Here is a 24,672-nt window from a genome sequence, read left to right as displayed (position 1 = left end):
AGAATGTTATCACTGTACTTATCTTTCGCATCATCTTTGCACTTGTTTAGCATGTTTTGGAGAAGTTTGTTGGCTATGTTGCTGAATGTCTTCCAGGCCTGAGCCATGTCTTCCTCTGGGGCAAACTGAAAGTGCTTCTGCATGCATTATTAAAAAGTCGTTAGTTAGCTAAAAAAAACAGTAGATTGCCAATTTCAAAAAAAAAGATTTTACTTACCAAAAATTCTGCTTGGACCCCGAGTTTAGTTTTATCAGGAAAGTCATCATATTTTGTGCACACTGCTATGTTGGGTCTGTTAGTTGTCTCAGGAAAGTACAAACGTGCACATTGTGAGATTATTTTGTTGATATTTTTTGTCACGTCTGCCTTTTCTCCAATAAAAGCTCTACAAACAAAATTGATTAAAACCACTACAAATGGATAATCCTACATACACAAAAATAAAAAAATAAAATGAATTTTACCTATAACCGACTCGACGAATCACTGGTCTCTCCTCCGGCGTGTCTGGCGGCTTAATGTACTTATTTCGACCACGCGGAGGGTACTTAGTCCCACTGGAAGATGCCTCCTTCTCCTTCCCCTTTCTGCTCGACATACCTTTAATAAGGTTTGTCTTGACTGTTAGTTTTATAAACAATTTTAACAAAAATAATTTCATTGAAATGTCAAATAAATAATACAATCACAATAAGGATTCAGTGCTTTCTTTTTATGAAAAGCAAGGACCCAGTCCTTGTGTGATTTATTCATAGAAGGGATTGTTACAAGTTTCAGGTTCTGAAAATCAAACCCGTCGAATGAAAGCAAAAATAAAAGGTAAAAAAACTTAAAAAATCAAAAAAAACCTAAAAAATCTATTTAATGTAAGAATCGCCATTGTAACAGAACTTCATCCACCATTTCATCTAAGCACTTAATCTTCTCGGTGCTTATTCACGAACACCTTTCTCTCCAGAAGATAAACATTGTCCTAATTCCTCATTGGTTGTTTTTTCCTCGACCTTTTTTTACTTTTCGGTTCATTACTTAAGTCTTCTACTGTTACTTCCTCAGGATCGGCCTCATCCACGAAAAGACTTGATTGATTCAATCCATCCTCAGCACGCACTTCAAATTCGGTGGGTGTGCCATCTTCTTGAAAGAACGCATCGCCATCGAACAAAATAAGCGGCCTGGATTTTCCTTTTGTCTTAACAGTAACCCACCAATCTTCTCTCTCTCGCTTCGATGAAGCGTAAGGCAGGTAATACACTTGGATTGCTTGGAAGGCAAACACAAAATGCTCGTCCTTTTTAAGAAGCCTCTTATTATTAATCTCTACTAATCCATGCTTCTTATCTACCCGCATCCCCCTACTTATGTCGAACCAACGACACTTGAACAAGAAAACTCTGTTGTCCGCTCCTTTATATTCCACTCGCATAATTTCTTCAATTATGCCGAAATAGTCCCTCACTGTGTCATCCCCAGTGTCCCCTTGAACACAGACACCGTAATTTGATGTTTTCCTATTTTTCCCATAGGACTCGGTGTGAAATCGAAAACCTCTCACATCATACATGTTGTAACACTGAACTCGTCGTGTGATTGGCCCAAACGCAATTGCAGCGATCCTTTCATCTTCAATTTGACCACTAAGCGCCAAATTGCGCATCCAACTACTTAACTCTTTCAAACGAGCTTTCTCGAGACTTGCGGCACTTATTGTTGGTCTCATTTCTCTAATTTCAGCATCGAATCGCCTGCAATATTACAAATTTAGTATCGCAATTGTGCAATGCATCTCGATAACAAATGAACCATGTAGATTGTAATACGAAAAGATTCTCACGTAATGAACGGGTCGAATTCGGGGTGACAATTAGTCATGATGTAATAATGTGCCACATTTAACTCTTTATCTGTAAGATTTCTGCTGGGAATCATTCCCATTGCACGTCCAGGGTAACTCACAATAGGAAGACGTGGATCGTTATCGACAAATCCACCGTCATCGTATCAATCTAGGCGGTACAAACGTGAAGCAACATCATCTTTAAAATATAAAGACATAAAATTAGAAGCTTCTTCGACGATATATGCCTCCACAATTGAACCCTCGACGCATGCCTTGTTATTCACCTTTCTCTTAAGACGCTGTATGGCTCTACAATATCATCAAACATGAAATTTAACGTCAAATATATTCCAAACGATATTATATATCGAAAGGTATATAATGAGAGTTTAGAACATGAACCTTTCAAACGTATACATCCAACGAAATGAAACGGGACCACAAACTCGTGCTTCATAACTAAGATGAACAATTAGATGTTCCATAGAGTCAAAGAAGCCTGGCGGAAATATTTTCTCTAACTTGCACATTGTCACGATAATATTCTTCCCGAGCTCCTCAATATGAACCGGATCCAGTTCCCTAGCACATAGATCTCTAAGAAAGTTACTAACCTCTGTTAATACCTCCCAAATTGGCTCAGGTAAGAAATCTCTAAATGCAACCGGTAACAACCACTGCATGAATATGTGACAGTCATGGCTTTTCATCCCATTGAACGAAGCATCATCTGAGTCCACAATATTCGACAAATTAGAGGTATACCCATCTGGAAACTGCAAATTCTTGACCCATTCGCAAATTTCACACCTCTGTTTTTTGTCCAAACAGTAGGTTGCGTGTGGTTTCACTAATTTCCCCGCTTCGTTGGTGTAAAGCTCCAAAAGCGGACGATTACACAATTGCGCCATATCGAGACGAGCCTTTGCATTGTCCTTTGTCTTCCCTTTAACATCAAGTAATGTGAAGAATATATTTAAAAAAAAATTCATTTCAAGATGCATAACATCTATATGGTGCCGTACCAGGTGATCTTTCCAATATGGCAACTCCCAAAATATGCTTCTCTTCTTCCAATTGTGCGTCACACCAAAACCAGGAATGTTTTTCTTATTTTTGGTGCCAAATGTGACTTGTTCAAAAGACTTGACCTGATCGAACAATTCTTGTCCACTCAAGCGTCGAGGAGGATCGTCAGTCTCGATTGTGTCCTTCTTAAATGCATCTTTTTGAAATCGAAATTCATGATCATGGGGCAACATCCTTCTGTGATTATCAAAAAATGAGACCTTGCCTCCATATTGAAGTTGGAATGCTTTTGTGTCTTCCATGCATACGTGACAACCTAGTTTTCCCTTCGTCGACCATCCTGAAAGCATACTTAGAGCCGGATAATCACTAATAGTCCCCATTAAGGCAGCCTTCATAGTGAAATTTTGTTTCTTGAATTTATCGTAGGCTAGCACTCCATCCTTCCACAAATTATTCAGCTCATCCACAAGAGGCTGCAGGTAGATGTCAATGCTTCTAGTGGGACTATTGGGCCCTGGTATCAACAAGGATAGAAATGTGTTATTGTCGCGCATCACAAGAGCTGGAGGAAGGTTATAAACAACTAGAAATACCGGCCAATTGGTGTAAGATCGACCCCCTATATTGAAAGGAGAGAAACCATCTGAAGAAAACCCAATATACACATTTCTAGGGTCTGCTGCAAAATCTGGGTTCAAACGATTAAATTCTTTCCAGGCTTCACCATCGGCAGGATGAACCATGACCCCTTCCTTTTCCCGCTTTCCTTCTTTATGCCAACGCATTTGTTCTGCGGTCGTCGAAGACAAAAACAGCCTTAGCAACCTTGGAGTGATTGGAAGATACCGCAAAATTTTATACGGTATACGCTTCGTGGGCTTTAAATGGTTGTCTGGTTTGAAACGATCATGTCCACAGGCATCACACTTCTCTTTAGAAATATTATCATCACCGTAGTACAACATGCAATCATTCGGACAAGCATGAATCTTCACATGACTTAATCCCAACCCTTTCACCAATTTCTTGCATTGATATTGATTTGGAGGCAACCTATTCTCTTTCGGAAGCCATTTCTTCATAGTTGATAGGATGCGATTGAATCCCTCCTTGGTTATGCCGCAGTCAGATTTAATGCTAAGGAGTTCGGTAACACAAGCAAGTACTGTATGCTCCTTGTCACAACCATCCCATAGCGGCTCCTCGGTAGCGTTCATCATGTTATAGAACTCCTGAGCTTTCGAATTCGGTTGTTCCCAATCAAAAGAAGGACCAGCAGCATCAACAACCATTTCAATCATATCATTTTGACACTCCACCTCAACACTCTCTTCAATGATCGTCTCTTCAACGACAGTTTGGCTATGTTCTCCTAATCCGACGTTCACACACTCACCATGCATGGTCCAAGTCTCATAATAAAGTCTAAAACCCGATTTCAGCAAATGTTTTCCGATTGTATACCTATCCCACCATCCAGTACATCCACAATTGGCACAAGGACACTTGATGCGATTTTGCTTATCAACATTATTTGGAATGGCAAACGCATAATTAAAAAATTCCTCCACACCATTCACAAATACTGGATTGGCCTTCTTTTCCACGTAACGAGGACCGTACATCCAACTACGATCACCCTCCATTCCTCCTAATTATGACATATATATCTATAAGCTATTGTATACACATGACATAAATGCAATAATTAATGCATGACATTCTAATTTAGATTGACAAATCTCAAATCCTAACTACACCTTAGTTCATTCAATTTAAAGGAAACAAAAATCCAGATCTATACTTTAGACCCTCCAGATATCATTAATTGATAACGGACCCTCTAAAGCAAGTCATGGAAGAAAAACAAAATCAAATCAAGTGTTGCATCATCCATGCAACAGGACTTGTATACAGCCATACAAGCGGCATCTACATAAGCTATGAATTTAAACGTACGTACCAGAGAGACAGAGAGAGATGATGCTTCCCTTCCCTTGCCTTGCCTTGATTAGTTCTAAATAAAATAAAATGCGCACGAGGTCAAAACTTAGCTTAAAGTTATGCCATGTTTACTTATTTGATACTTCAATGAAATAATGACATTAAATATTAATAGATCCAACCTCATTAGTCTTTTGGGGATTACATAGGGCCGGTGTATAATCCTATCCCACTCTTTGAATGCTATGTCTCAGTAGTGAAGAAATATATGTGGATTAGTATTTAAGAAAAATTCGGCAGCATTTCCCCTTAGTTCCCCGAGTATGCATTAGAAACACATCCTTTCGGACATGTAATTCAATACGTACTCGTAGGAACAACAAGGGAAAATGATACCAAATTTTTCTTAAATACTAGATCCACATACATTTCTTCACATCCTAGATGAGACAAAGCATTCAAAGAGCAGTCCCAAAACGGGGATTATTCAAAATTAATCCCTATTGGATTAATTTTGAACGGGTATAAACCTAAAAGGCATACTAGCTATAAGTTCCGGTTTAGTTGGATTATAACATAATACTATATTAATAATAGAATTAAAAAAGATAGAAAACTTGCTTGATTACAAGCAGTTACTCTCTTCAAGATCGAGCCTACTCCTCTCCTTCTTTCTTCCCAAGATTAACCTAACTTTTACAACTCCTAAAACCAATTAACTAATCAATTAATCACACCAATCAATTACTATTAAGACTATGAATTTAGTATGTCAATTGTGATGTATTTAGGTAAAAATATAACTATAAATAATTTAAGTGCAGCTATGGTAATTTGTATTCTACGGTTCAAGCAATGCTATGAATCCCATATATTTATTTTCAAATATTGAACTTCCAGTTTTTTTTTTTTGAATTAGATTCATGGTACCACCTTTCTGGAACCATTCAACCTAAAAGAAGCATCAGATTAGTCAACATATAGACTCAACCCCCAAAACCGAATGTTGAAATTAAAAAGAACTTTACTGGTATAGGAAAAGGATAAAAAAAACTTTACTGGTACCAGCCAATAATAAAAAGGAAACACAAAAAAGTGCACTTTACTGGTACACGAAAAGGGTAAAAAGACCTAGAAGCTGAAATTAAAAAGAGCGCTTTACTGTACCAGAGATGAACCGCTGTACCACTGCGAAGCCAGAACCAGAGATGAACTGCTGCACCTTACTGTACCAGAGACAAAATCGATTAAAATCGTGTAATAGCTAGAAAAATCGATTAAAATCAGGGACAAAATCGAGGATTAAAAGATGTAATTTTTGAAAGTCCAATTCATTAATTAATAGTCCTAACTTTATATCAGTTTATTAAAGAATGATATCAAACTTCATAATTATGATCCTTGCTAAATTGTCAGAAACCAGAAAGCATGCTATTTAAATTTGCAATCCCCAATCATGCTAAATTGTCATAATTATGATCCTTGATCTGTTATAAGCTGTTTTTATAAGGGAAACAATGATATTTCCCGACAGAGACAATTGGAACTTGTAAAAGTATTCTCTTCTCTGCTTCCACATGTTTTTCAATTATGCCCTTACTGTTTTCCTTTTGTCCCAAATTACCCCTGCTGCAGTATGGGTCCTGTTGTTTTGTTTGTAGTATTCATTTGTTGTTCATTAATGGTTGACAAAGGGAGGATTTAAGTAGATCCGAACCCAACTAATTTGTAACATGAACAAACCTGGATCTAATTTATCAGGATTGACCAGATCAAGCCACGCTCATGAGGCAGAGATGGTACTGCCATTTATTTTCAAATTTCACATCTAAATAAATTGAAGTAATTAAATGATTCATGAAATTGATGAACTTCATGTACCATCTGATACTGGTACAAGCATCTCTGTACCGGACAGGTACTGGTACGAGCAACTCAGAGATGAAAAATTTTCGAAATTTTCAATGCTCATGCTTATTTTCAAAAAGGGGTAAATGCAATGCATGGTAAATTAATTTAAGAGGAGTTAATTAGTACCGAGAGTCAGAAGACGGAGACTGAGGTGAAGGCCTTCTCGATCGCTGAAGGAACGCGAGCAGGAGAGACAATCGCTGAAGGAAGCGGAGGCGAGCAGGGGAGGAAGGCCTTCTCGATCGCCGATCGTCGCCAGCAGGAGAGACCCGATCGCGCGCGGCGTGCGTCGATATCACGGCGGCGATTTCCCTTTTTTTTTCTTTTTTTTTTAGCTAAACAAAACGCGCCAAATAAAATACTTCACGAGTTTTCGCGGTGTAATGTTTCAGGGACCTTCTGGGACCGGGCCAAATCGGTCCCAGAAGGCTCTGGGCGCCGGTCCCAGAAGGACATGGGCCAATCCGTCCCCGCTGCGTACATTTTCCTTTTTTTTTTTGGTTTTTCGTGGGATCTTCTGTGACCGGCGATCGGACCCGTCCCAAAATCCGGTTCCAGATAACTAATTTTGCTGTAGTGTACAGACCATGCAAACAAGGGTTTTTGTTGTACACATGTCATCTTCCTTGGGCTCTAACCTATTTTTGAAGGCTAAAGAAGTAGGAATGATGCATGAAGGTTATGTATGGATAATGACAGATGGAGTTACAAACATGCTCGGTTCCTTAAATGAAAGTGTTACCAGTGCAATGAAAGGGGTTCTAGGTGTACGGCTGTATGTACCCAAGACTGACGAGTTGAGTAACCTCATAACCAGATGGAAAATGAGATTCCATCATTCCATGAAGATGATCCCCAAGGAATGTCTAATGAACCTAGCATCTATGCATTATGGGCTTACGATACCATCTATGCAGTAGCAATGGCCGTAGAAAAAGTAGGGGTTCAAAACACCAAATTTGATAACTCTACAGCTCCTCCGCTGCTGCATGTCTTTCCCAATGGACCACTACTTCTTGAGGCAATCACTAATATCAAGTTTCGAGGATTGAGTGGCAACTTTGAATTAATAAACAGACAGTTGAAGTATTCTTCATTCGAAATAATTAATTAACATTGTTGGAAGGGGGATGAGAGAAGTTGGATATTGGAGAGAAGAACAAGGATTATGAAGGGAAGTAGATGAAAGCAACAACAAGAGTTATTATTCAACATCACCAGGAGATTTAAAACCAGTCATTTGGCCAGGGGAAACAATTGTTGTCCCAAAGGGTTGGGAAATCCCTGTCAGTGGGACAAAATTACGTGTTGGAGTAACAATGAGTTCATATCCAGAGTTCATCAAGGTGGAGACAGACCCTGAAACAAATGCAACAAGTGCAAGCGGGTACTCTGTTGATGTGTTTGAAGCAGCTGTAAAGCGATTGCCTTATGCAGTCCCATTCGAATATGAACATTTCGGAGGGACATCAGGGAAAAGATATCTTACCAACAATAATGATTTGGTCTATCAAGTTTATCTTTGGGTATGTATCTCCTTATTATTTATTTATTTTTAGATTAAAGTTGGGGTTACCCACCAATTTCACTGAAACCTTAAAATCAGTTAGAAGAATAAACCGGAGGAGAAATCTCCATATATAGTACAAAATACCTAGTCAAACTCCTGATATAAGAAATAACCTAAGCCACCTACAGTATCAAAGTACCTACTTATGAAGTAGCTAAAATTATTTTGTCACACATAATATGATTAGTAATCTAGCATCGAATGCTAATAATTAATTTCACTGAAAATGGTTGAGGTTTCTTTAACTTGTTTACTTGGCATCTCTGTAGTTCAGTGTTCTTTTTTTGGAAAAGAATATCTATTTGAAAAGCTAATTAAATTTGTTCTATTTCTACTGTATTTCCACTACCTTTTGAGTACCTACTGATAATTATAGTTAGCCAACCATTTTTAATCAAGCAATGATGTGTATATATATCTGTGGCTTATCACCATTATTTTAGTAGGACTCAGTTGCATGCTTGCAATAATAGAAATTATAGCCTTATTTTGTACTTCTCCCACTTCTTTTGATCAATGATCAATACTTGAAAACACCAAATATATATCTTTTGACTAAAGAAGTTGCTTCGTCTTGGAGAATTATGACATAGTTATAGGGGATATTACAATAACGTACAACCGTAGACGCTATGCTGACTTCTCAATGCCATACACCGATTCAGGAATAGGAATGATTGTGCGATTCAAGCAAGCTGAAAATAAAAACATATTTATTTTCGTACAGCCATTAACTATTTATCTATGGCTGGTGAGCTTTGGATTTCTCATGTGCATCGGCATCACCATATATATAATGGAGCCAAAAGAAAGGGTCCATGACCATTCCACCGAGATACCTATATCAAGGCATGTTGGAACTATAATGCACGCGAGATCTATATCAAGGCATGTTGCAGCTGTTGCGGGATTTATATCAAGGCATGTTGGACCTATAGTGCATCTATCCTTGTTTGTATGTCGTAAGTTCTTTTATCAGAAAATTGTCACACAATACCTAAAGAGGCATTTTGTTAAAATAGAATTTTTTTTGTACACAATCGGTCATCGAATTTAACAGGTTTGTTTGTCACAAGCTAACATATTTGTAAATAAATGTAGAAGAGGAACTAGAGAGCGTCCTATCAAAGATAGTTGCTATTGTGTCCATCTTTGTTCTGCTTATATTGACCTCAAGCTACACTGCTAGTCTCTCGTCGATGTTAACAGTACAGCAGCTTCAACCAACAGTAACCGACATCTATGATCTCATAAAGAACGGTGACTATGTTAGATATAGTAGAGGTTCTTTTGTGGAGGGCTTGCTTCAGGAGCTCGGCTTTGACAGAACAAAGATCAAAGATTACTACCCTGACAAATTTGCTAAAGCACTTGAGCAAGGAAGTAGAAATGGTGGAGTTGCTGCAATAGTCCATGAAATACCCTACATAAAGTTTTTCCTTGCAAAAAATTGCAAGTCATATACCATGGTTGGACCAATTTATAAGACTGCAGGGCTTGGATTTGTAAGTTGTTTATTACAATGATTTCAGTAACTAGAAACATCCCAACAATATACTTATAAAACTAAAGATATCTTATGAAATGTATAGCAATTATCATCTATATATGAAAATTCTTTTTACTTACCTCAGTAGACAGAATCTATAACTTATATTCTCTAAAAGCTCAATCTTTATCTGTCATTCATAATAAAACTATAAAAGGGAGCATTTATTAATTTTTTAAGTTTGCTAATTCAAATTTCATGTATAATAGTTTAATGTTCCTAATTTCTTGTTCTTGGACAGGCTTTCTCAAAGGGTTCTCCATTAGTCCCAGACATCTCACGAGCAATCCTAAACATAACCAGCGGAGATGACATAAACCATATTTGAGAAAAAATGGATAGGTGATCAGAACTGTCAAAACAATGGCGGCATCAGCATTCAATCAAACAGATTATACTTAGTCTGCTTCGGGGGGCTTTTTGCTGTCGCAGTTGGCTTTGTTCTCATCATGCTAATATGTAGAATTATTTTACTCTACAAGAAAAGGCAGCCCAACCCACAACCAGCTGAAGGTGCTTTCAACTGATAATTAATCATTTAATAATTATAAATAGTTAGTTCTATCAATCGTTACATCATAAATTACTTGAACAACTAGCCTTTTTAATTCCGAATATTTTATTTGTAGCATTTAAGAAAAACAAAAATTCAAAGCTAGCATGACATTTCCAAAATCGAAAATCCTTGCAGACACACAGAGTATGTCTTGGTGTCACCATATACTATAACCAAATTTAACTGAATTTCAACCTCCTCTTCACATGCAATCGCTTTCTTCAACAATTTTTTTTAAGCTTTTTTACTGCCTGAATTTTTTAATATTTTAATTTATAAGAAGTTTATTAATTAAAATTTATAACTAAAAATTTTAGGACAATTGGCCAACAGAACCACAATGATTGGGGTATTGATTTATTTCGATGGTGAAATCCGGTACGGGCAACATGGGGCTGAGTACAGTGACGGCCCTAGGTTTATGTTTAGTGCAAAGGCAGAAATCGGTTTTGGTGGTTTAACCAAGACTATTTACGATAGACTAGGGTTGGATGAGAACCAGTATCACCTTAGTATCATGGCCCGAATTAATCTTGCAATGCCAGGATACCAAGACTTCCGGCTGGTCCCGATAATCGACGACGATAGTTGGAATCACATGTACAATATGACTATCAATGCGGAATCTCAGTATAGGGTCCTCGAGCTATATGTTGAAGCCAATACCACCAGCAGTGGTAGTTCAAAGACACAGGGCCCACCATTTCAGCCCTTTTCGATAGCATGTCCTAGTCGGGCCCGAACCAATCCGTATGAAGCGGTTCCTAGTCGGGCCCCAACTGATCCACATGAAACGGGTCCTAGTTGGACCCGAACAAAGTTAGCCTGAAGCGGGTCCTAGTCGGGCCCAAACCCGTTAACCTGAAGCGGGTTCTTATTCGGACCAAATCATTTCATCTAATCCAATTCCTTATCACGATGTGTTTAGATGAAGAAGTACAAGGGCAGAGATTGTTATTGTTTTCACCTAAAAGTCAATAATTTGATAGTTGTATTCTAAGTTTTGTGCATGAATTGGATAATTAATTAATTATTTTATTCCTTAAGTTTTTATTATTTATGAATCATTTGAGTTGAAGACTTAAATTGTAGAACTCTATAATTAAATTAATAAATACTCTTTGGTCTCATATTAGTAATTACCATGGAAAATTAATTGACTATATTATACGAATTAGTATGTGTATTAAATGATTGTAATGTTGTTCAAAATATATGACAAGGAGTAATCAATTTCATCACATAAATACATATTGGAGACTATGGTATTGAATTGTCCTTAAAAATAAGATATTATATGAATTGTGTTTGTATCATAATGTTTCATTTGTGTTTTATAGATGATCATTATTCCTACATATTATTCTATGTGAGGAATATGTATTTGTTGGTATTATGCTGTAACATTCGGTCATTTTATTTATTTTTCTGAAATTTATTTGGACTTGTTTGTAAATTTTGAAAAACTTAGGATCACTTTCTAAAAATGCAAAACATTAAGAAAAAGTTCCTCTAACGTGGCAGGTAGCCAGATGGCATCATACATGCATGGATATGTTTTACCACAGTTAAAAACTTAAAATCACATTTGAAAGGAAAAAAAAAAAAGTTAAATTAGAAAATTAGAGAAAAAAAAAAGAAAGTAAAATCCTTTGTTGAGTCACGGTTTTCCTCAATGCCTAACAATTTCAAAAGTCATACCAACATACAAAAGTGAATTTGAATCAAAACTATTTATAATTTGACATTATTTAAACTTCCTGAGCACTGATGAGACCCCACCTCTCAGCAGCCCCTTTCTCCAGAGAAGCTACCCGCTCTCTAACCTAATCCTCCAAGTCTCTTGCATCTCCTTCCCTGGAAAATAATATGTTCTCTTAAACAGTACAAAGTTTATTCATGATTAATTAATTTCAACTGGATCTAGGGTTTATTTCAACTGGATCTAGGGTTTATTCCCTGGAAAAATTGAGGCACCTCATATACTAGTGTGATAATTCATGCCAAATTGGGCCTTTTGGGCCTCCAGTTCTTTATGTCATCTGCCTCCGGGACAAGCGCATTTGATTGGGCTCATGACATAACAATTGCAATGGAAACATCTCAGATTTCCGAAAGCCAGGTTGTCGGGGAAGCATATATATGTTAGAATCAGCCTTCGTCAAAATAATTTGATTACGAGTCTATATTGTCTTTCATTTCTTTGTATAGAATATATATATGTGAGAAAAGAGTACTTTTTTTTTTTAAAGTTCCAACTTGAGAAAGAGTATTTTCTTTTAAGTTATTGATCAAACCATCCAAGTGGAATAATATTTCCAAGAAGTTTTTTATTCGGATTTTAAACTTACAATCTCTCATAGGAAGATGTCATTGTTGCTAAAATAAAAGTTGATTCTACTATAGAAATATTGCTCTTGTGCTTTAATTATGCTCCAGATTTTATCTCTGTTTCTAAAGTCCGAACAGATGATCCGAACCTTCATATTTTCATATTAAAATGTTTGGAGACCAAATTTTATTTCATTTTATTTCATTTTTGGACCTTTTTTACATTTTTCAGATAGTTTCGAAATTACTATTTTCAGAAGATTCTCAACCATCGAAAGCAGTAATTTTGTAGCTATCTAAAAAAATAGTAAAAAATTTTGTGAAAAATATAAAATTTGATCTCCAAGCACATTTTAATATAAAGGATGTGAAGTATGATTGGAGCATAAAACCAATGGTGCATTTTAACTTGCTCTTTAAAATTAATACTCAGTTAATTATTTGTCTTTCCAGATTGTTAAAACTTTGTAGATTTTCACTTTACATACAAAATATAAAAGAATCTATAAATTATTTTACATTAAAAAACAATTTAATAATTGTTTGGGGCATTTCATTTAGTCAACCATTCCCAGATCTTTTTCACGACTTTTGCGCACTTCATTCAGCTTGAAAATTATTGACGTCTAGTTACCGATGATGTCGCTGCACACATATTTGAAACAGTACTGATGTAGGGAAAAAAAACAAAAAAAGTCATTGCCAGAAATAGTTCTTGTGGTGAGAACAAATCCTCTCATAAGCTGAGTATAGGCAATTTGGATTCGATGGGCAACGTTTCCATCGATCTGTTTCAATATTTGTGCATTCTTGATTTAATATTTGTGCAGATTAAGCGTACACGTCTCTTAAAATAAATAAGACAAAAGAGTTATAAATCTATTGAACTCAAATTTGAATCTGGGGAAGATATATGAGGCCTACCCTTAATTTCCCCCCTGTGCGGAGGTAGATCACACTCTCGATCAGTTGATTTTTCTTAGCGTGGTGCTACAACAACGACAACAGGGAATGCGTGGTGCTAGCTCTCAATATATATATTGACACTTGAAAGTCCGATCTGGAAGAATTTTCTTTTTTCCGGTTTTGAATCATTCTAAATGACTTGGACAGCTATGTAGTATGTAGACTAAAAAACAAACAGTTTCTTTCATCCCAAAATATATATACAGTGAAGAGGGTGTTTTAAGGTACACTTTGAAGCGTAACTAGAATATTAGCATGCAGTATATATATATATATATATATATATATATATATATATATATATATAGAATACGGCTAACGCGCTTCCTCTAGCATATGGGCCGAAATGCTTCTGGTGGAAATTTGAAATTTCAAAATCCAAAAAGTCGATCTGAACCGTTCATCTTCTTCTCCATATTAATATCTGCTTGGAGACCAAATTTTACATTTTTTTGAAATTTTTTACTATTTATTAAGCCACTTTGAAAATTGCTGATCCAACGGTGGCTTACCAAACAGTAAAAATCAGAAACTACCGTTGGATCAGCGATTTTCAAAATGGCTTAATAAATAGTAAAAAAATTCATAAAAATGTAAAATTTGGTCTCCAAGCAGATATTAATATGGAGAAGAAGATGAACGGTTCAGATCGAATTTTTGGATTTTGAAATTTCAAATTTCCACCGGAAGCATTTCGGCCCATATGCTAGAGGAAGCGCGTTAGCCGTACTCAATATATATATATATATATATATAATATTATTTTGGGTTGTTACATACATAATGACTTCCGAGCATCATGTTTAGAACAAAATTAGCTAGTATGAGTTTATACTTAATTACTAGGATGGTATGTGAGCTTTTAACTTTTTAAAATCCATCGATTGGATTTTAATTTTATCGACGAAATTTAACTGTTCGATGAATATATTTCACAAACAATACCTTTATATTTTAAATTGTAATACTTTTAGTTCATTTAATAAATATTCAAGCAGTAAAATAAATAATAAAAAATGAACACATTAAAATAAACATTTAAATCTTCTTTATTAATTACTATTTTACTTTATCCAAAACAAGTTAACAAATTTGTTATGAACACATCACTTGTTAAATAATTGGTTTGAATTCGTCATTGATAGTCGATTTGATGGATTTAGTGTTAAACTCACGAACAATCTTGATAAATATTAACTTTATTTTGAAATAAGAAAATCCGATATCTCCTTATTAATTATCTTTTCATTTTAACACATATGTGGAGACCCTCAGCACACAAAATGAAAAGATAATTCATTATGCGAAATATTTCTAGTTTAGTCTCAGATATATATTAATTTAGATTCGTTTGTATAAAATAATTTAATTAATTAGTTATGGGAAATAAAAAGTCGAGTACTTTGCTTTTGAAATTTATATCACCCAAGTTTAACATAATATTTTTGTTTATATTCAGATCTTCTGAATCTAAACAAATGAGTAAACTAGAGGTGTCCAAATTAGCAGATGCATGCAGAAGCAAAAGAGCAAACTACAAATTAAAGATGTTCAAATTATTAGATGCGGCACACTCACAACTTCTCATTTTTTTTTTTTTTTGTGGATGACCTTCGGTTCACACCACACCAGAAAAAATAAATTAATTAATATCTGAAAATTGAATATCCGCTTTTACATATGTTTTACAATTACTAATCAAATGAAAAATCTTTTATTAAATATTTCTAGTTTGGTCTCTTATATATATATATAAGAGACCAAACTAGAAATATTTAATATAAGTCATTTTTTTGTTAGAGGTTACCTACTCTACTTACATAAGCAAACATATGAGGGTATATACTTATAAGTCATTTTTTTGTTTTCAAGATTCAAAAAGTCGATCTGAACTATTAGATGTTATTTCTATATTAAAATGTGCTTGGAGACCAAATTTTACATTTTTCTGAATTTTTTTACTATTTATTAAGTCACTTTGAAAATCCCTGATCCAACGGTGACTTAACAAAACAGTAAAATCAGAAGCCACCGTTGAATTAGGGATTTTCAAAGTGGCTTAATAAATAGAAAACAAATTTAGAAAAATGTAAAATTTGGTCTCCAAGCACATTTCAATATAGAGATCATATCTAACGTTCAGATCAGCTTTTTGGATTTCGAAAACGAAAAAATGACTTATAACCATATACCCTCATATGCTTATGTAAGTAGAATAACTAACTCCTCTCTCTCTATATATAGATAGATTCATTTGTATAAAATAATTTAATTAGTTAGTTATGGGAAATAAAACCTCAAGTACTTTGTTTTTGGAATTCATATCACCTAAGGTAACATAATACTTTTGTTTAGATTCAGATCTTCCGATGGGAATGTGCACGAATATTAAAAAGGTTACATTCATTCCACCTCAGGTCCGATTGGCCCAAATTTTAATCGAATGGTCCAGATCTAAACATAAATATTATGTCACCTCAGACGTTATGCATGGACGTACTCTTGCTTTTGCACCACACATAGTTTCCTTGAAAAGTAATTAATGCAGATATATATCATTTTCAGTTCTGAATTCAAGACATTTTCAGTCCAAACCCCAGAGTCAAAATAAATAATTGTCACTCAAAAATTGACGGTCTCTAATTTTTTTATTTACTAAAAATTATCGTTGTCACAGTTAATATACATGCTTATCTTTCCGATATTTTTTTTTTTACTAAGTGCCAAATTTGTTGGAGACCAGAAATTCAGTCCAAGAAAATGACAATAGGAGCTAAGATCATGCACTACCACCAGGTTCTAGAGATGACTTTCAATCATGCATATTTTCAACTGAAAAATATATGACTGATTCCAGATTCCCATCAGTACTTCCACTCAATATTAATTGCTTGCATGTGATAATGTCAAATTAGTTGAAACAGACTATATTTAACTTGACTAGTACTGATTAGTACTGGTCAAGAGATAAGACTAGCTAATTTTAATACTTTTTTTAGAGAAAATGGAGATCTCATCTTGCAAATTTCAACAACCATAAAGGATTTATGAACAACGGATTTAGTTACAGTGGCATTAGTTCCTATCTCTTTACATAGAGACGCGTATTCAATTCTTAAAATTAGCATCTAAAAGATGATGAAGTAGACGGGATCCTCTAATAAAAAAAATAACCATAAAGGATTTCTTATTTCGGTTTTGAACACGTGACTTCCTTGTTCTTTATTACTATACCAAAGACCAATTAATCTTAAGACCGGCTAATACCACGAGGGATTGAAGTTTGATTGCCTCTTATGTGTTCAAGATAATTTAGACACAATAGCACTATCTTCATGTTTCAGGTCAACTAATTTAGGCATGTCAGGTGTTTAGCAAACTTTTTTTTTTTTTAAAGTTAGTGGCTTTAAATTCCAACTGATAATTTCATTAATAAAGAAACCTATTTATATCGAGTCAAATGACTCTAATTACTAGATGTAAACTCCTTTATTCTCATTAATTAATTTAAACTACTCTCATCATCTAATTCTAATTATTTACACTCTTTAACACCATAATACATCATTCTCCATTCCTCTCTACGATCGGATCCGATTCTGTCCGATAACCGCCGCGCTCCAATAGTCAAATCTACTCACCGCCGCACTCCAACAGCCGGAACTATACACCATTGCGGTCCGGTGGCCGGATCTACCCACCCCTCACTTCGATCTAGATTGATAGAACCTCTACACTCCGAACTCCGACAATACCATGCTCTCTGCTCCAATCGGTTCCGTTCGGCTCAGCTCACTCCCTCCTCTCTCTATCATTGTTTTCTTCGCTCAAGAAGGTAGAATCGAGAGAGGAGATAATATCTATGTGTCGGATGGAGATCTGTGAGAGTAATGAAATGGAGGGAGTGAGTAAGGGGCGTTTAGGAAACTTAGCTGCACATTATCTTTAGATCAACTTGGAATGAGGAACACTATGATATACTTGAAAGTTATATTGTTGTTGTCACTGATGCAACTCTTTTTTTTCATAGATATATAGTAGAGAATCTTTTATTATATAAAAAATATTGATGTTTGTACAAATTTGATTACTTTATTATCAAGTCTGTTAAATTTGATCACTGTAATTTGCACTATTAATAGAGAAATTATTATTGCACCTCTGTTCTGCACTCGTTATATATATTTGGAATATCAAAAGTGTTTGTACTTAAAAGTAGAAACTATTAATTCATGTCTGACTTTGTAAATATTTATATCTAGTATACAAAGTGTGAATATTTTTGTCTTTTTTGAATGATTATAAATAAATTTTAGTTAAAAACTTTGTTGAATAATTAAATAAATACAACTTTCAAAAAGTCACTAGCTAGAAGTGCAAGTTATAAACATTCTTATCATCAAGAATAAATATGTTTTTGAGAGAAGTATAAACACATTTTGAGTGCAAGTGAGTGGTTCACATATTTAAATTCACTTCTTTTGTTTGACTTTGTCAAAGTCATATCAGGTATATGCTTTCTGAAAACGTTATAAAATAAGCAGCATTGGAGGAACATACTGTACTCTAGCTATGAGCCTGATGCTAAAAATGGAGAGTCCAATCAAGCTAACAATTTTCTTCTATATTGCTACCTTGTTTTCAGTTGCTACATCTCAACCTTCAAACAACCTCACACCAGCTCAATTTCATGTTGGAGTTATACTTGATTCTACAACCCTTGTAGGCAAAATTGGCCAAACAAGCATTACGATGGCTGTAGAAGATTTCTACATGACGCATGAGAATTACAGAACCAGGCTTAGGCTACATGGGAGAGATGCGAACAGCGATGACCTTCAAGCTTCATCAGCAGGTATTAAAACATTTATTGATAATTTTTAGTGTTACTATTATTGTAGAAATAAATAAACAGGTTTTTTAAGTGGTACTGACATTATGCGCACAGATGATGAAATAGGCCACACCACCTTGTAGAAAACCTAAATGCTAATTTGCTCTAAGTCGACACGCTAACATGTACTACCTGTAGCTACATACTTTGTGTAATTATATCGCACAATTAAGTAGTGAATGCCAAAAAATGTGCCATTAGATCCATTAATTGTATAATTGTATACAATCATAGCGCTACTAACATTTTAAAGAAAAATTTGATGAAGTTTCATGTATAAAATTAAGTAAGACTGCATGATAGCAATAGTAGAGAAATCTGTGTCGAATACAAATTGAACCTAATGCCCACAGAGTAGCACCTCGTACATACTGCCACCTAAGCAATGAGCACCCCCACTTCACCCACACACACACTTCCCATAATCAAAGATTGATGAAGGGTGAAGAGTGCATTTTCCCCATTGACGAGGTTTTATCTTGAGTTCTTGACCTACTCGTTCTATTCCTTTTCTTTCTTTTCTGATTTTTCTGTATCTTTAGCTTGACAAATTATCACATCTATTCACTTATGTGACATTTGTTACTTCATCCATACCAATTATCCACACTTTGCTCATCCTAAAACCTATCGTTGATCCAAGTTAGGTTTCCACTGTCAGTATTTTCAAAAAAAAAGAAGATCCAACTTAGGTTCCTAATTGGAGGTTACTATCTACATGCAGCACTAGACTTGCTACAAAACATGAAGACTGAAGCCATCATAGGACCTCAGAAATCCTCTCAAGCTGTCATGATATCCAAAATTGGTAACAAAACGCAGGTACCGGTTATATCATTCTCAGCAACAAGCCCCACCCTTTCATCCATGCATTTGCCTTATTTTATAAGAACTACAATAAATGATGCTGCTGAAGTGCATGCCATTGCTGCGCTCATCAAATCCTATGGATGGCGAGAGGTAGTTCTAATCTATGAAGATACTGAATTCGGAAGAGGTATAATACCCTTCCTTGCCGATGCACTCCAAGAGATTGATGTCCGAATTCCGTATCAAAGCTTAATAAGTGAATCGTCAACTGATGGCCAAATCCAAGAAGAGCTCTACAAGTTACAGACTATGCAAACAAGGGTGTTTGTCGTACACATGACGCCTTCCAAGGGTGCTACATTATTTTTAAAGGCCAGAGAACTAGGGATGATGGAGGAAGGATATGTATGGATCATGACAAATGGATTGGTGAATGTCATTGAATGTTTCAATCGAAATGTAGTCAGAGCAATGAGTGGAGCTCTCGGGGTACGACCTTATGTACCCAAAACAGTGAAGTTGGAGAACTTTGCAACAAGGTGGAGAAAGAGATTCCATGAAGACAACCCCAAGGATGAACCCTGTGAAGTTAGTACATTTTCCATTTGGGCCTACGACACAGTTAATGCACTGGCACTAGCAGTGGAAAAGGTTGGGGTTCAAAGTACGAAACTTGAAGAGAACTTTACGAGTTGTGTGCACTTGCCTGTCTTCTCTAATGGACCACAACTTCTCAAGGCAATTTCCAACATCAAGTTTCAAGGATTGAATGGCAATTTTGAATTGAGAGATGGGCAGTTGCAGTACTCTACATTCGAAATAATAAATGTGGTTGGAACAGGGATAAGGGGAATTGGATATTGGAGAGAAAAACAAGGACTATCAAGAAGAGTAGATACAAACTCTAATAAGAGTTACTCGACTTCATTACCAGATTTGAACCCAATCATTTGGCCTGGGGAATCAATTAAAGTGCCGAAGGGTTGGGAGATCCCGGTCAGCGGGAGAAAACTGCGTGTAGGAGTGAGAATAACTCCGACATCAGGATTCATGAACGTGGAGATAGATCCTGTGACAAATGCCATAATAGCAAGCGGGTATGCTATCGATGTGTTTGAGGAAGCGATAAAGAGATTGCCTTATTCAGTCCCTTTTGAGTACAAACTTTTTGGAGACACTTCCGAGAGCTCGCTGAAGTTGAGTTATGACGATTATGTGTATCAAGTTTATCTCGGGGTAAGTATCTCTTTATGGAATATGCACAGTTTCATTTCCTTCTCTTGTATATATATAAAAGAAGAGTGTGCTATGGTAATATGCATATAACGAATCAAGCCATGCTATGGATCTATATTTCCATTTTCTAAGTTCAAACAGTCAATCCGAACAGTTAAACATGATCTCCATATGAGAATGTACTTGCAGATCAAATTTATATTATTTAGATTTTTTACTTTTTTTAAATAGGTAGAAAATCATTGCTTTTGAATGGTATTTTCTAGCTATCTAAACAAAGAGTAAAAAAATATAAAATTTGGTATGCAAGTACATTTACATATGAATATCAAGTTGAATGGTTCAAATTGACTACTTGGACTTTTAAAATGAAAGTACTGGTCCATAGTGCAGACCACTGTGTAGTATGCATATTACCATAGCCTCATTCATCAAGGAATAACTGTCCTTAAAAGAGTAAAATGAGTACAATTTGTTGATATTACTGTTCAGATGTTGCAGTCATATAACATCATGGTAATATGTATCCAGGTGTGTATAGATCTATATCCAGTAGTCAAATATTATAATAGGACTCAGGTATATATATACTTGTGTTTCTTCTTTTTACTTTCTGAACTCCAATATATATTTGATCAATCAATCCCATGAATACATAAACAATATTTTGATTAAAGAATTGATTTGTGATTGCAGAACTATGATGTGGTGATAGGGGACATTACAATAAGATACAACCGTACACGCTATGCTGATTTCTCAGTATCATACACCGAGTCGGGAGTAGGAATGATTGTGCCGGTTAAGGAAGCTGTGAATAGAAACACATTAATTTTCTTGAAGCCATTAACTGCAGACCTATGGCTAGTGAGCATTGTGTTTCTGATCTACACAGGCATTGCCATATTGATTTTGGAGCCAAAGATGAGAGCTTCACTCAGGGGTTCATTATCTATGCATATCCATACCATAGTGCACCTATCCTTGTTTGCATATAGTAAGTAAAAGCTCTGTTTTTTTTTTCGTTTTTTTGACAAAAGTGGAATTTCTCACCTGTTTCATTACGAAACCAAATAGTTCATACATGAGTCTAAACAATGCATAAAAGTAGATGATCAAACCACTTACAAAAAGCAGAACTTAAAACCTGAAAACAAAAGACCTAAACCAGCAAAAAGTTTATCATAGGAAGAAAATACAAAACATAAACGATATCAACAACAACTAAAGATCTGACGACTTGCATCCCTTAAGGCTTTCTTTCAATCCAAGGATGTCTTTTAAATATTATTAGCTATTACTGTTTATTTATCACTCTTTATTCATAAACTAATAATTTAGCTAATAAATTGCAGAAGAGAAACTAGAGAGCCTCCTATCGAAGATAGTGGTTATTGTATGGGTCTTTGTTCTCCTTGTATTGACATCGAGTTACACTGCTAGTCTAACCTCGATGCTTACTGTCCAACAGCTTCAACCAACAGTAACCGACATCCATGATCTGATAAACAAGGGTGACTATATTGGATATAAAAAGGGTTCATTTGTGGAGGGTTTGCTTCAACAGATCGGTTTTGACGAATCAAAGATGAGAGGTTACTACTACCCCGAGGAATTTGACGAGGCACTCAAAAAAGGAAGTACGAACGGTGGAGTGTCTGTAATAGTTCATTCAATACCTTACATCAAGTTATTCCTTGCCAAGTATTGTGATTCTTACACAATGGTTGGACCCATTTTTAAGACTGCAGGATACGGATTTGTAAGTATACCATTTCTTATGTAATTTTACATGCTACAAACTAATTCAAATGGCGTACTTACATAAGCAATAACTTGTAAACAATGAAAACTCTTAATACTTGATATATAAACATGACACTTTTTCTCAGAGCAGACAATATAATATTCTTCACAATCTTTGATTAAATATGGAAGAAATCACAAATAGGAAAAGAAAAAGGAAGCAGTTTACATTTTAAATTGTTAATACCAGTTTCATCTTACTAATTTCTAGTTCTACATATATAGGCTTTCCCGAAGGGTTCTCCACTAGTTCCAGACATATCCCATGCAATTCTAAACATAACTGATGGAGACGACATAATACGAATTGAGAAGAAATGGATTGGAGACAAGAATTGTCACAACACTGGCAGCATCATCGACAAATCCAACAGCCTAAACTTTTACAGCTTCTGGGGACTTTTTCTCATCACAGGAGTTGTTACTACCATCTCCCTACTAATATTTGCTATCATGTCATTTTTCAAGAAACGGAGAAAGATGATCAGCATTATGAGCCTTGAAATGAGTTCTGACGAGACAAATGACAACAGAGACTTGCCTACCATAAGCCAAGAGGAATACCAGAAGAGTAATACTTTTGGCCCACCTGATAAGCACAACAATGATGCTTCTCCACAGATGCCATAGAATTATCACCAATAAGATATCATGATTTCAGTTTACATTTTTGCAGTATAGTTTATTCCATGCAAATATAAAATTATAGGTAGATAGTGAGCATAGTGGATGTAATCTATCCAGTTTTATAAGATTATCTTGAGTGGTATTATATTTTCAAAGTAGCTGGTAACTATCCAGTTTTATAAGATTAGCTTGAGTGGTAACTATCCAGTTTTATAAGATTAGCTTGAGTGGTAACTATCCAGTTTTATAAGATTACCTTGAGTGGTAACTATTCAGTTTCAAATTTCAAGTCTATTTAAACTATTGATAACTCACAGAATTCAAACATCTTTTGAGGATCAAAGAAGTAACCAGAGATTGCTAACATTCTGGTGATGAGTCATGTGATTTATCAGGGCTCAAGGTTGGAGTGCTTGCTGGTATATGGGAGGTACAGTTTAATGTCGAGTACTGGCTGTTGCACAAACAGATCAAAATTTAATTGAAGAGAGTGGTCAAACTAAAAGAGATATTATGACAATATAAAATAATTTGTTTCCTTCAGAAAGCTTTTTTCTTTGTTCTTTTTTTTTTATCATAACATACAAAGTTCGCATAGATAGATATAGAGAGAGAGAGAGAGAGACGTGCCATCAACTAAATCAACCCCAGAAAGCAAAATTGCTTGTCCATCTACTGCCTCTATCTGTGTAAAGCATTATTTCCATATAAAATCTCAAATTTGTAAATTATAGTACGTACAATATTGGCCAATGCATCGGGATTTGATTCATAACTTTCATATATCTTTGCAACGCTAAGACCTATAGGACAAGGTCTCTGAGAAGACCTAGTTGCAAGAACTCCCATCTTGCCACCTTTCAGTGTAGGCACTCTAACCTATCATTAATGTAATAATGTAAAATATTTTATTCTTTAAGAACCACAAAGAAGTACACCGTATGTCATGTTTCCTGATAACCTACTGATCAAATGCAATGTTAGAAACTTAGAATGAATCAATGAACCTTTTATTTCCGTTTACTTGCACAGGTCAAGATGTACTGATACTGTCTGTTGTTGGCTTTTACATGTAATTACATCTGACAGGAATGTAGAGAGTAATTCACTTTTTGGATTAAGAATTTATGTTTAACATAAAACACGTTGGTACCACCATAAGAAACCATTTGTCACAGTAGAATCTACAACCAATACCGATGAAGTCATAAAAATGGAACAATAACAATCAGGAAGTTTCACCTTAGCCTTTATCTTGGATCGAGCCGGGTCTTTCCACATTTTCTCAAGATCTGTATTTAGGTGAAACACATAAAGAATCCAACAATGTGAGTAGTCTGAAAATCCTTCAAGTGCCTCTGCCGAAACCCTAGCTGGATGAAGTACCAAACAGGCTCTTGCAAGCAGCACGACCAGAGGCTGTCTTGGAGTGCCATTTCTACATCGATAACATGAGATTTGAGGCTTCAATTCCACATGGTTCTATCTAGGCCATACTGGGTTCAACTAAGAAATAGGTTGTGCTCCCCAATTGGGGTAGAGGAGGTGGATGGAGAGGAGGGGAAGAGAGGGGGGTGAAAGAGAAACATTCACCTTGCT

General features: G+C 35.5%; 3 protein-coding genes and 1 long non-coding RNA gene across 4 annotated transcripts; 2 read left to right on the top strand and 2 right to left on the bottom strand.

Annotated features, from left to right (window-relative positions):
• Window positions 1–636: 636 nt before the first annotated feature.
• LOC144545785 (uncharacterized) lies at window positions 637–5,527 on the bottom strand. Its single transcript, XM_078294354.1, has 3 exons — window positions 2,244–5,527; window positions 1,836–2,150; window positions 637–1,746 (listed from the first exon to the last, which is right to left on the bottom strand). The coding sequence occupies exons 1-2, from the start codon at window positions 4,517–4,519 to the stop codon at window positions 2,003–2,005; spliced, it is 2,424 nt and encodes an 807-aa protein (XP_078150480.1). The 5' UTR covers window positions 4,520–5,527; the 3' UTR covers window positions 637–1,746; window positions 1,836–2,002.
• A 2,520-nt stretch (window positions 5,528–8,047) lies between these two features.
• On the top strand, window positions 8,048–10,175 carry LOC144545699 (glutamate receptor 2.8-like). The gene is made up of 4 exons (XM_078294248.1): window positions 8,048–8,254; window positions 9,026–9,260; window positions 9,400–9,803; window positions 10,089–10,175. The coding sequence occupies exons 1-4, from the start codon at window positions 8,048–8,050 to the stop codon at window positions 10,173–10,175; spliced, it is 933 nt and encodes a 310-aa protein (XP_078150374.1).
• An 8,063-nt stretch (window positions 10,176–18,238) lies between these two features.
• Window positions 18,239–23,260, top strand: LOC144545777 (glutamate receptor 2.8-like). The gene is made up of 5 exons (XM_078294340.1): window positions 18,239–18,555; window positions 19,319–20,640; window positions 21,337–21,637; window positions 21,996–22,402; window positions 22,672–23,260. The coding sequence occupies exons 1-5, from the start codon at window positions 18,273–18,275 to the stop codon at window positions 23,074–23,076; spliced, it is 2,718 nt and encodes a 905-aa protein (XP_078150466.1). The 5' UTR covers window positions 18,239–18,272; the 3' UTR covers window positions 23,077–23,260.
• Window positions 23,261–23,720: 460 nt separating this feature from the next.
• LOC144545796 (uncharacterized) lies at window positions 23,721–24,431 on the bottom strand. Its single transcript, XR_013508588.1, has 3 exons — window positions 24,316–24,431; window positions 23,850–23,947; window positions 23,721–23,748 (listed from the first exon to the last, which is right to left on the bottom strand). It is a non-coding gene; the product is annotated as an uncharacterized LOC144545796 (long non-coding RNA).
• Window positions 24,432–24,672: the final 241 nt, after the last annotated feature.

This window comes from Carex rostrata, chromosome 28, assembly GCF_964058835.1.
Source record: "Carex rostrata chromosome 28, lpCarRost1.2, whole genome shotgun sequence".
Lineage (NCBI taxonomy): Eukaryota > Viridiplantae > Streptophyta > Magnoliopsida > Poales > Cyperaceae > Carex > Carex rostrata.
This window is presented reverse-complemented; position numbering and strand designations above follow the sequence as displayed.

Bases quoted from the DNA above. Each gene is read 5' to 3' on its own strand.
- LOC144545699 (XM_078294248.1), top strand. From the start codon at position 8,048: ATGAGTTCATATCCAGAGTTCATCAAGGTGGAGACAGACCCTGAAACA. The intron at 8,255-9,025 runs GTATGTATCTCC...ATTTTCGTACAG, and splicing joins TCTATCAAGTTTATCTTTGG to CCATTAACTATTTATCTATG. The intron at 9,804-10,088 runs GTAAGTTGTTTA...GTTCTTGGACAG, and splicing joins AGACTGCAGGGCTTGGATTT to GCTTTCTCAAAGGGTTCTCC.
- LOC144545777 (XM_078294340.1), top strand. From the start codon at position 18,273: ATGAGCCTGATGCTAAAAATGGAGAGTCCAATCAAGCTAACAATTTTC. The intron at 20,641-21,336 runs GTAAGTATCTCT...TTGTGATTGCAG, and splicing joins TGTATCAAGTTTATCTCGGG to AACTATGATGTGGTGATAGG. The intron at 21,638-21,995 runs GTAAGTAAAAGC...AATAAATTGCAG, and splicing joins CCTATCCTTGTTTGCATATA to AAGAGAAACTAGAGAGCCTC.
- LOC144545785 (XM_078294354.1), bottom strand. From the start codon at position 4,519: ATGGAGGGTGATCGTAGTTGGATGTACGGTCCTCGTTACGTGGAAAAG. The intron at 2,151-2,243 runs GTTCATGTTCTA...ATGATATTGTAG, and splicing joins TGGATGTATACGTTTGAAAG to AGCCATACAGCGTCTTAAGA.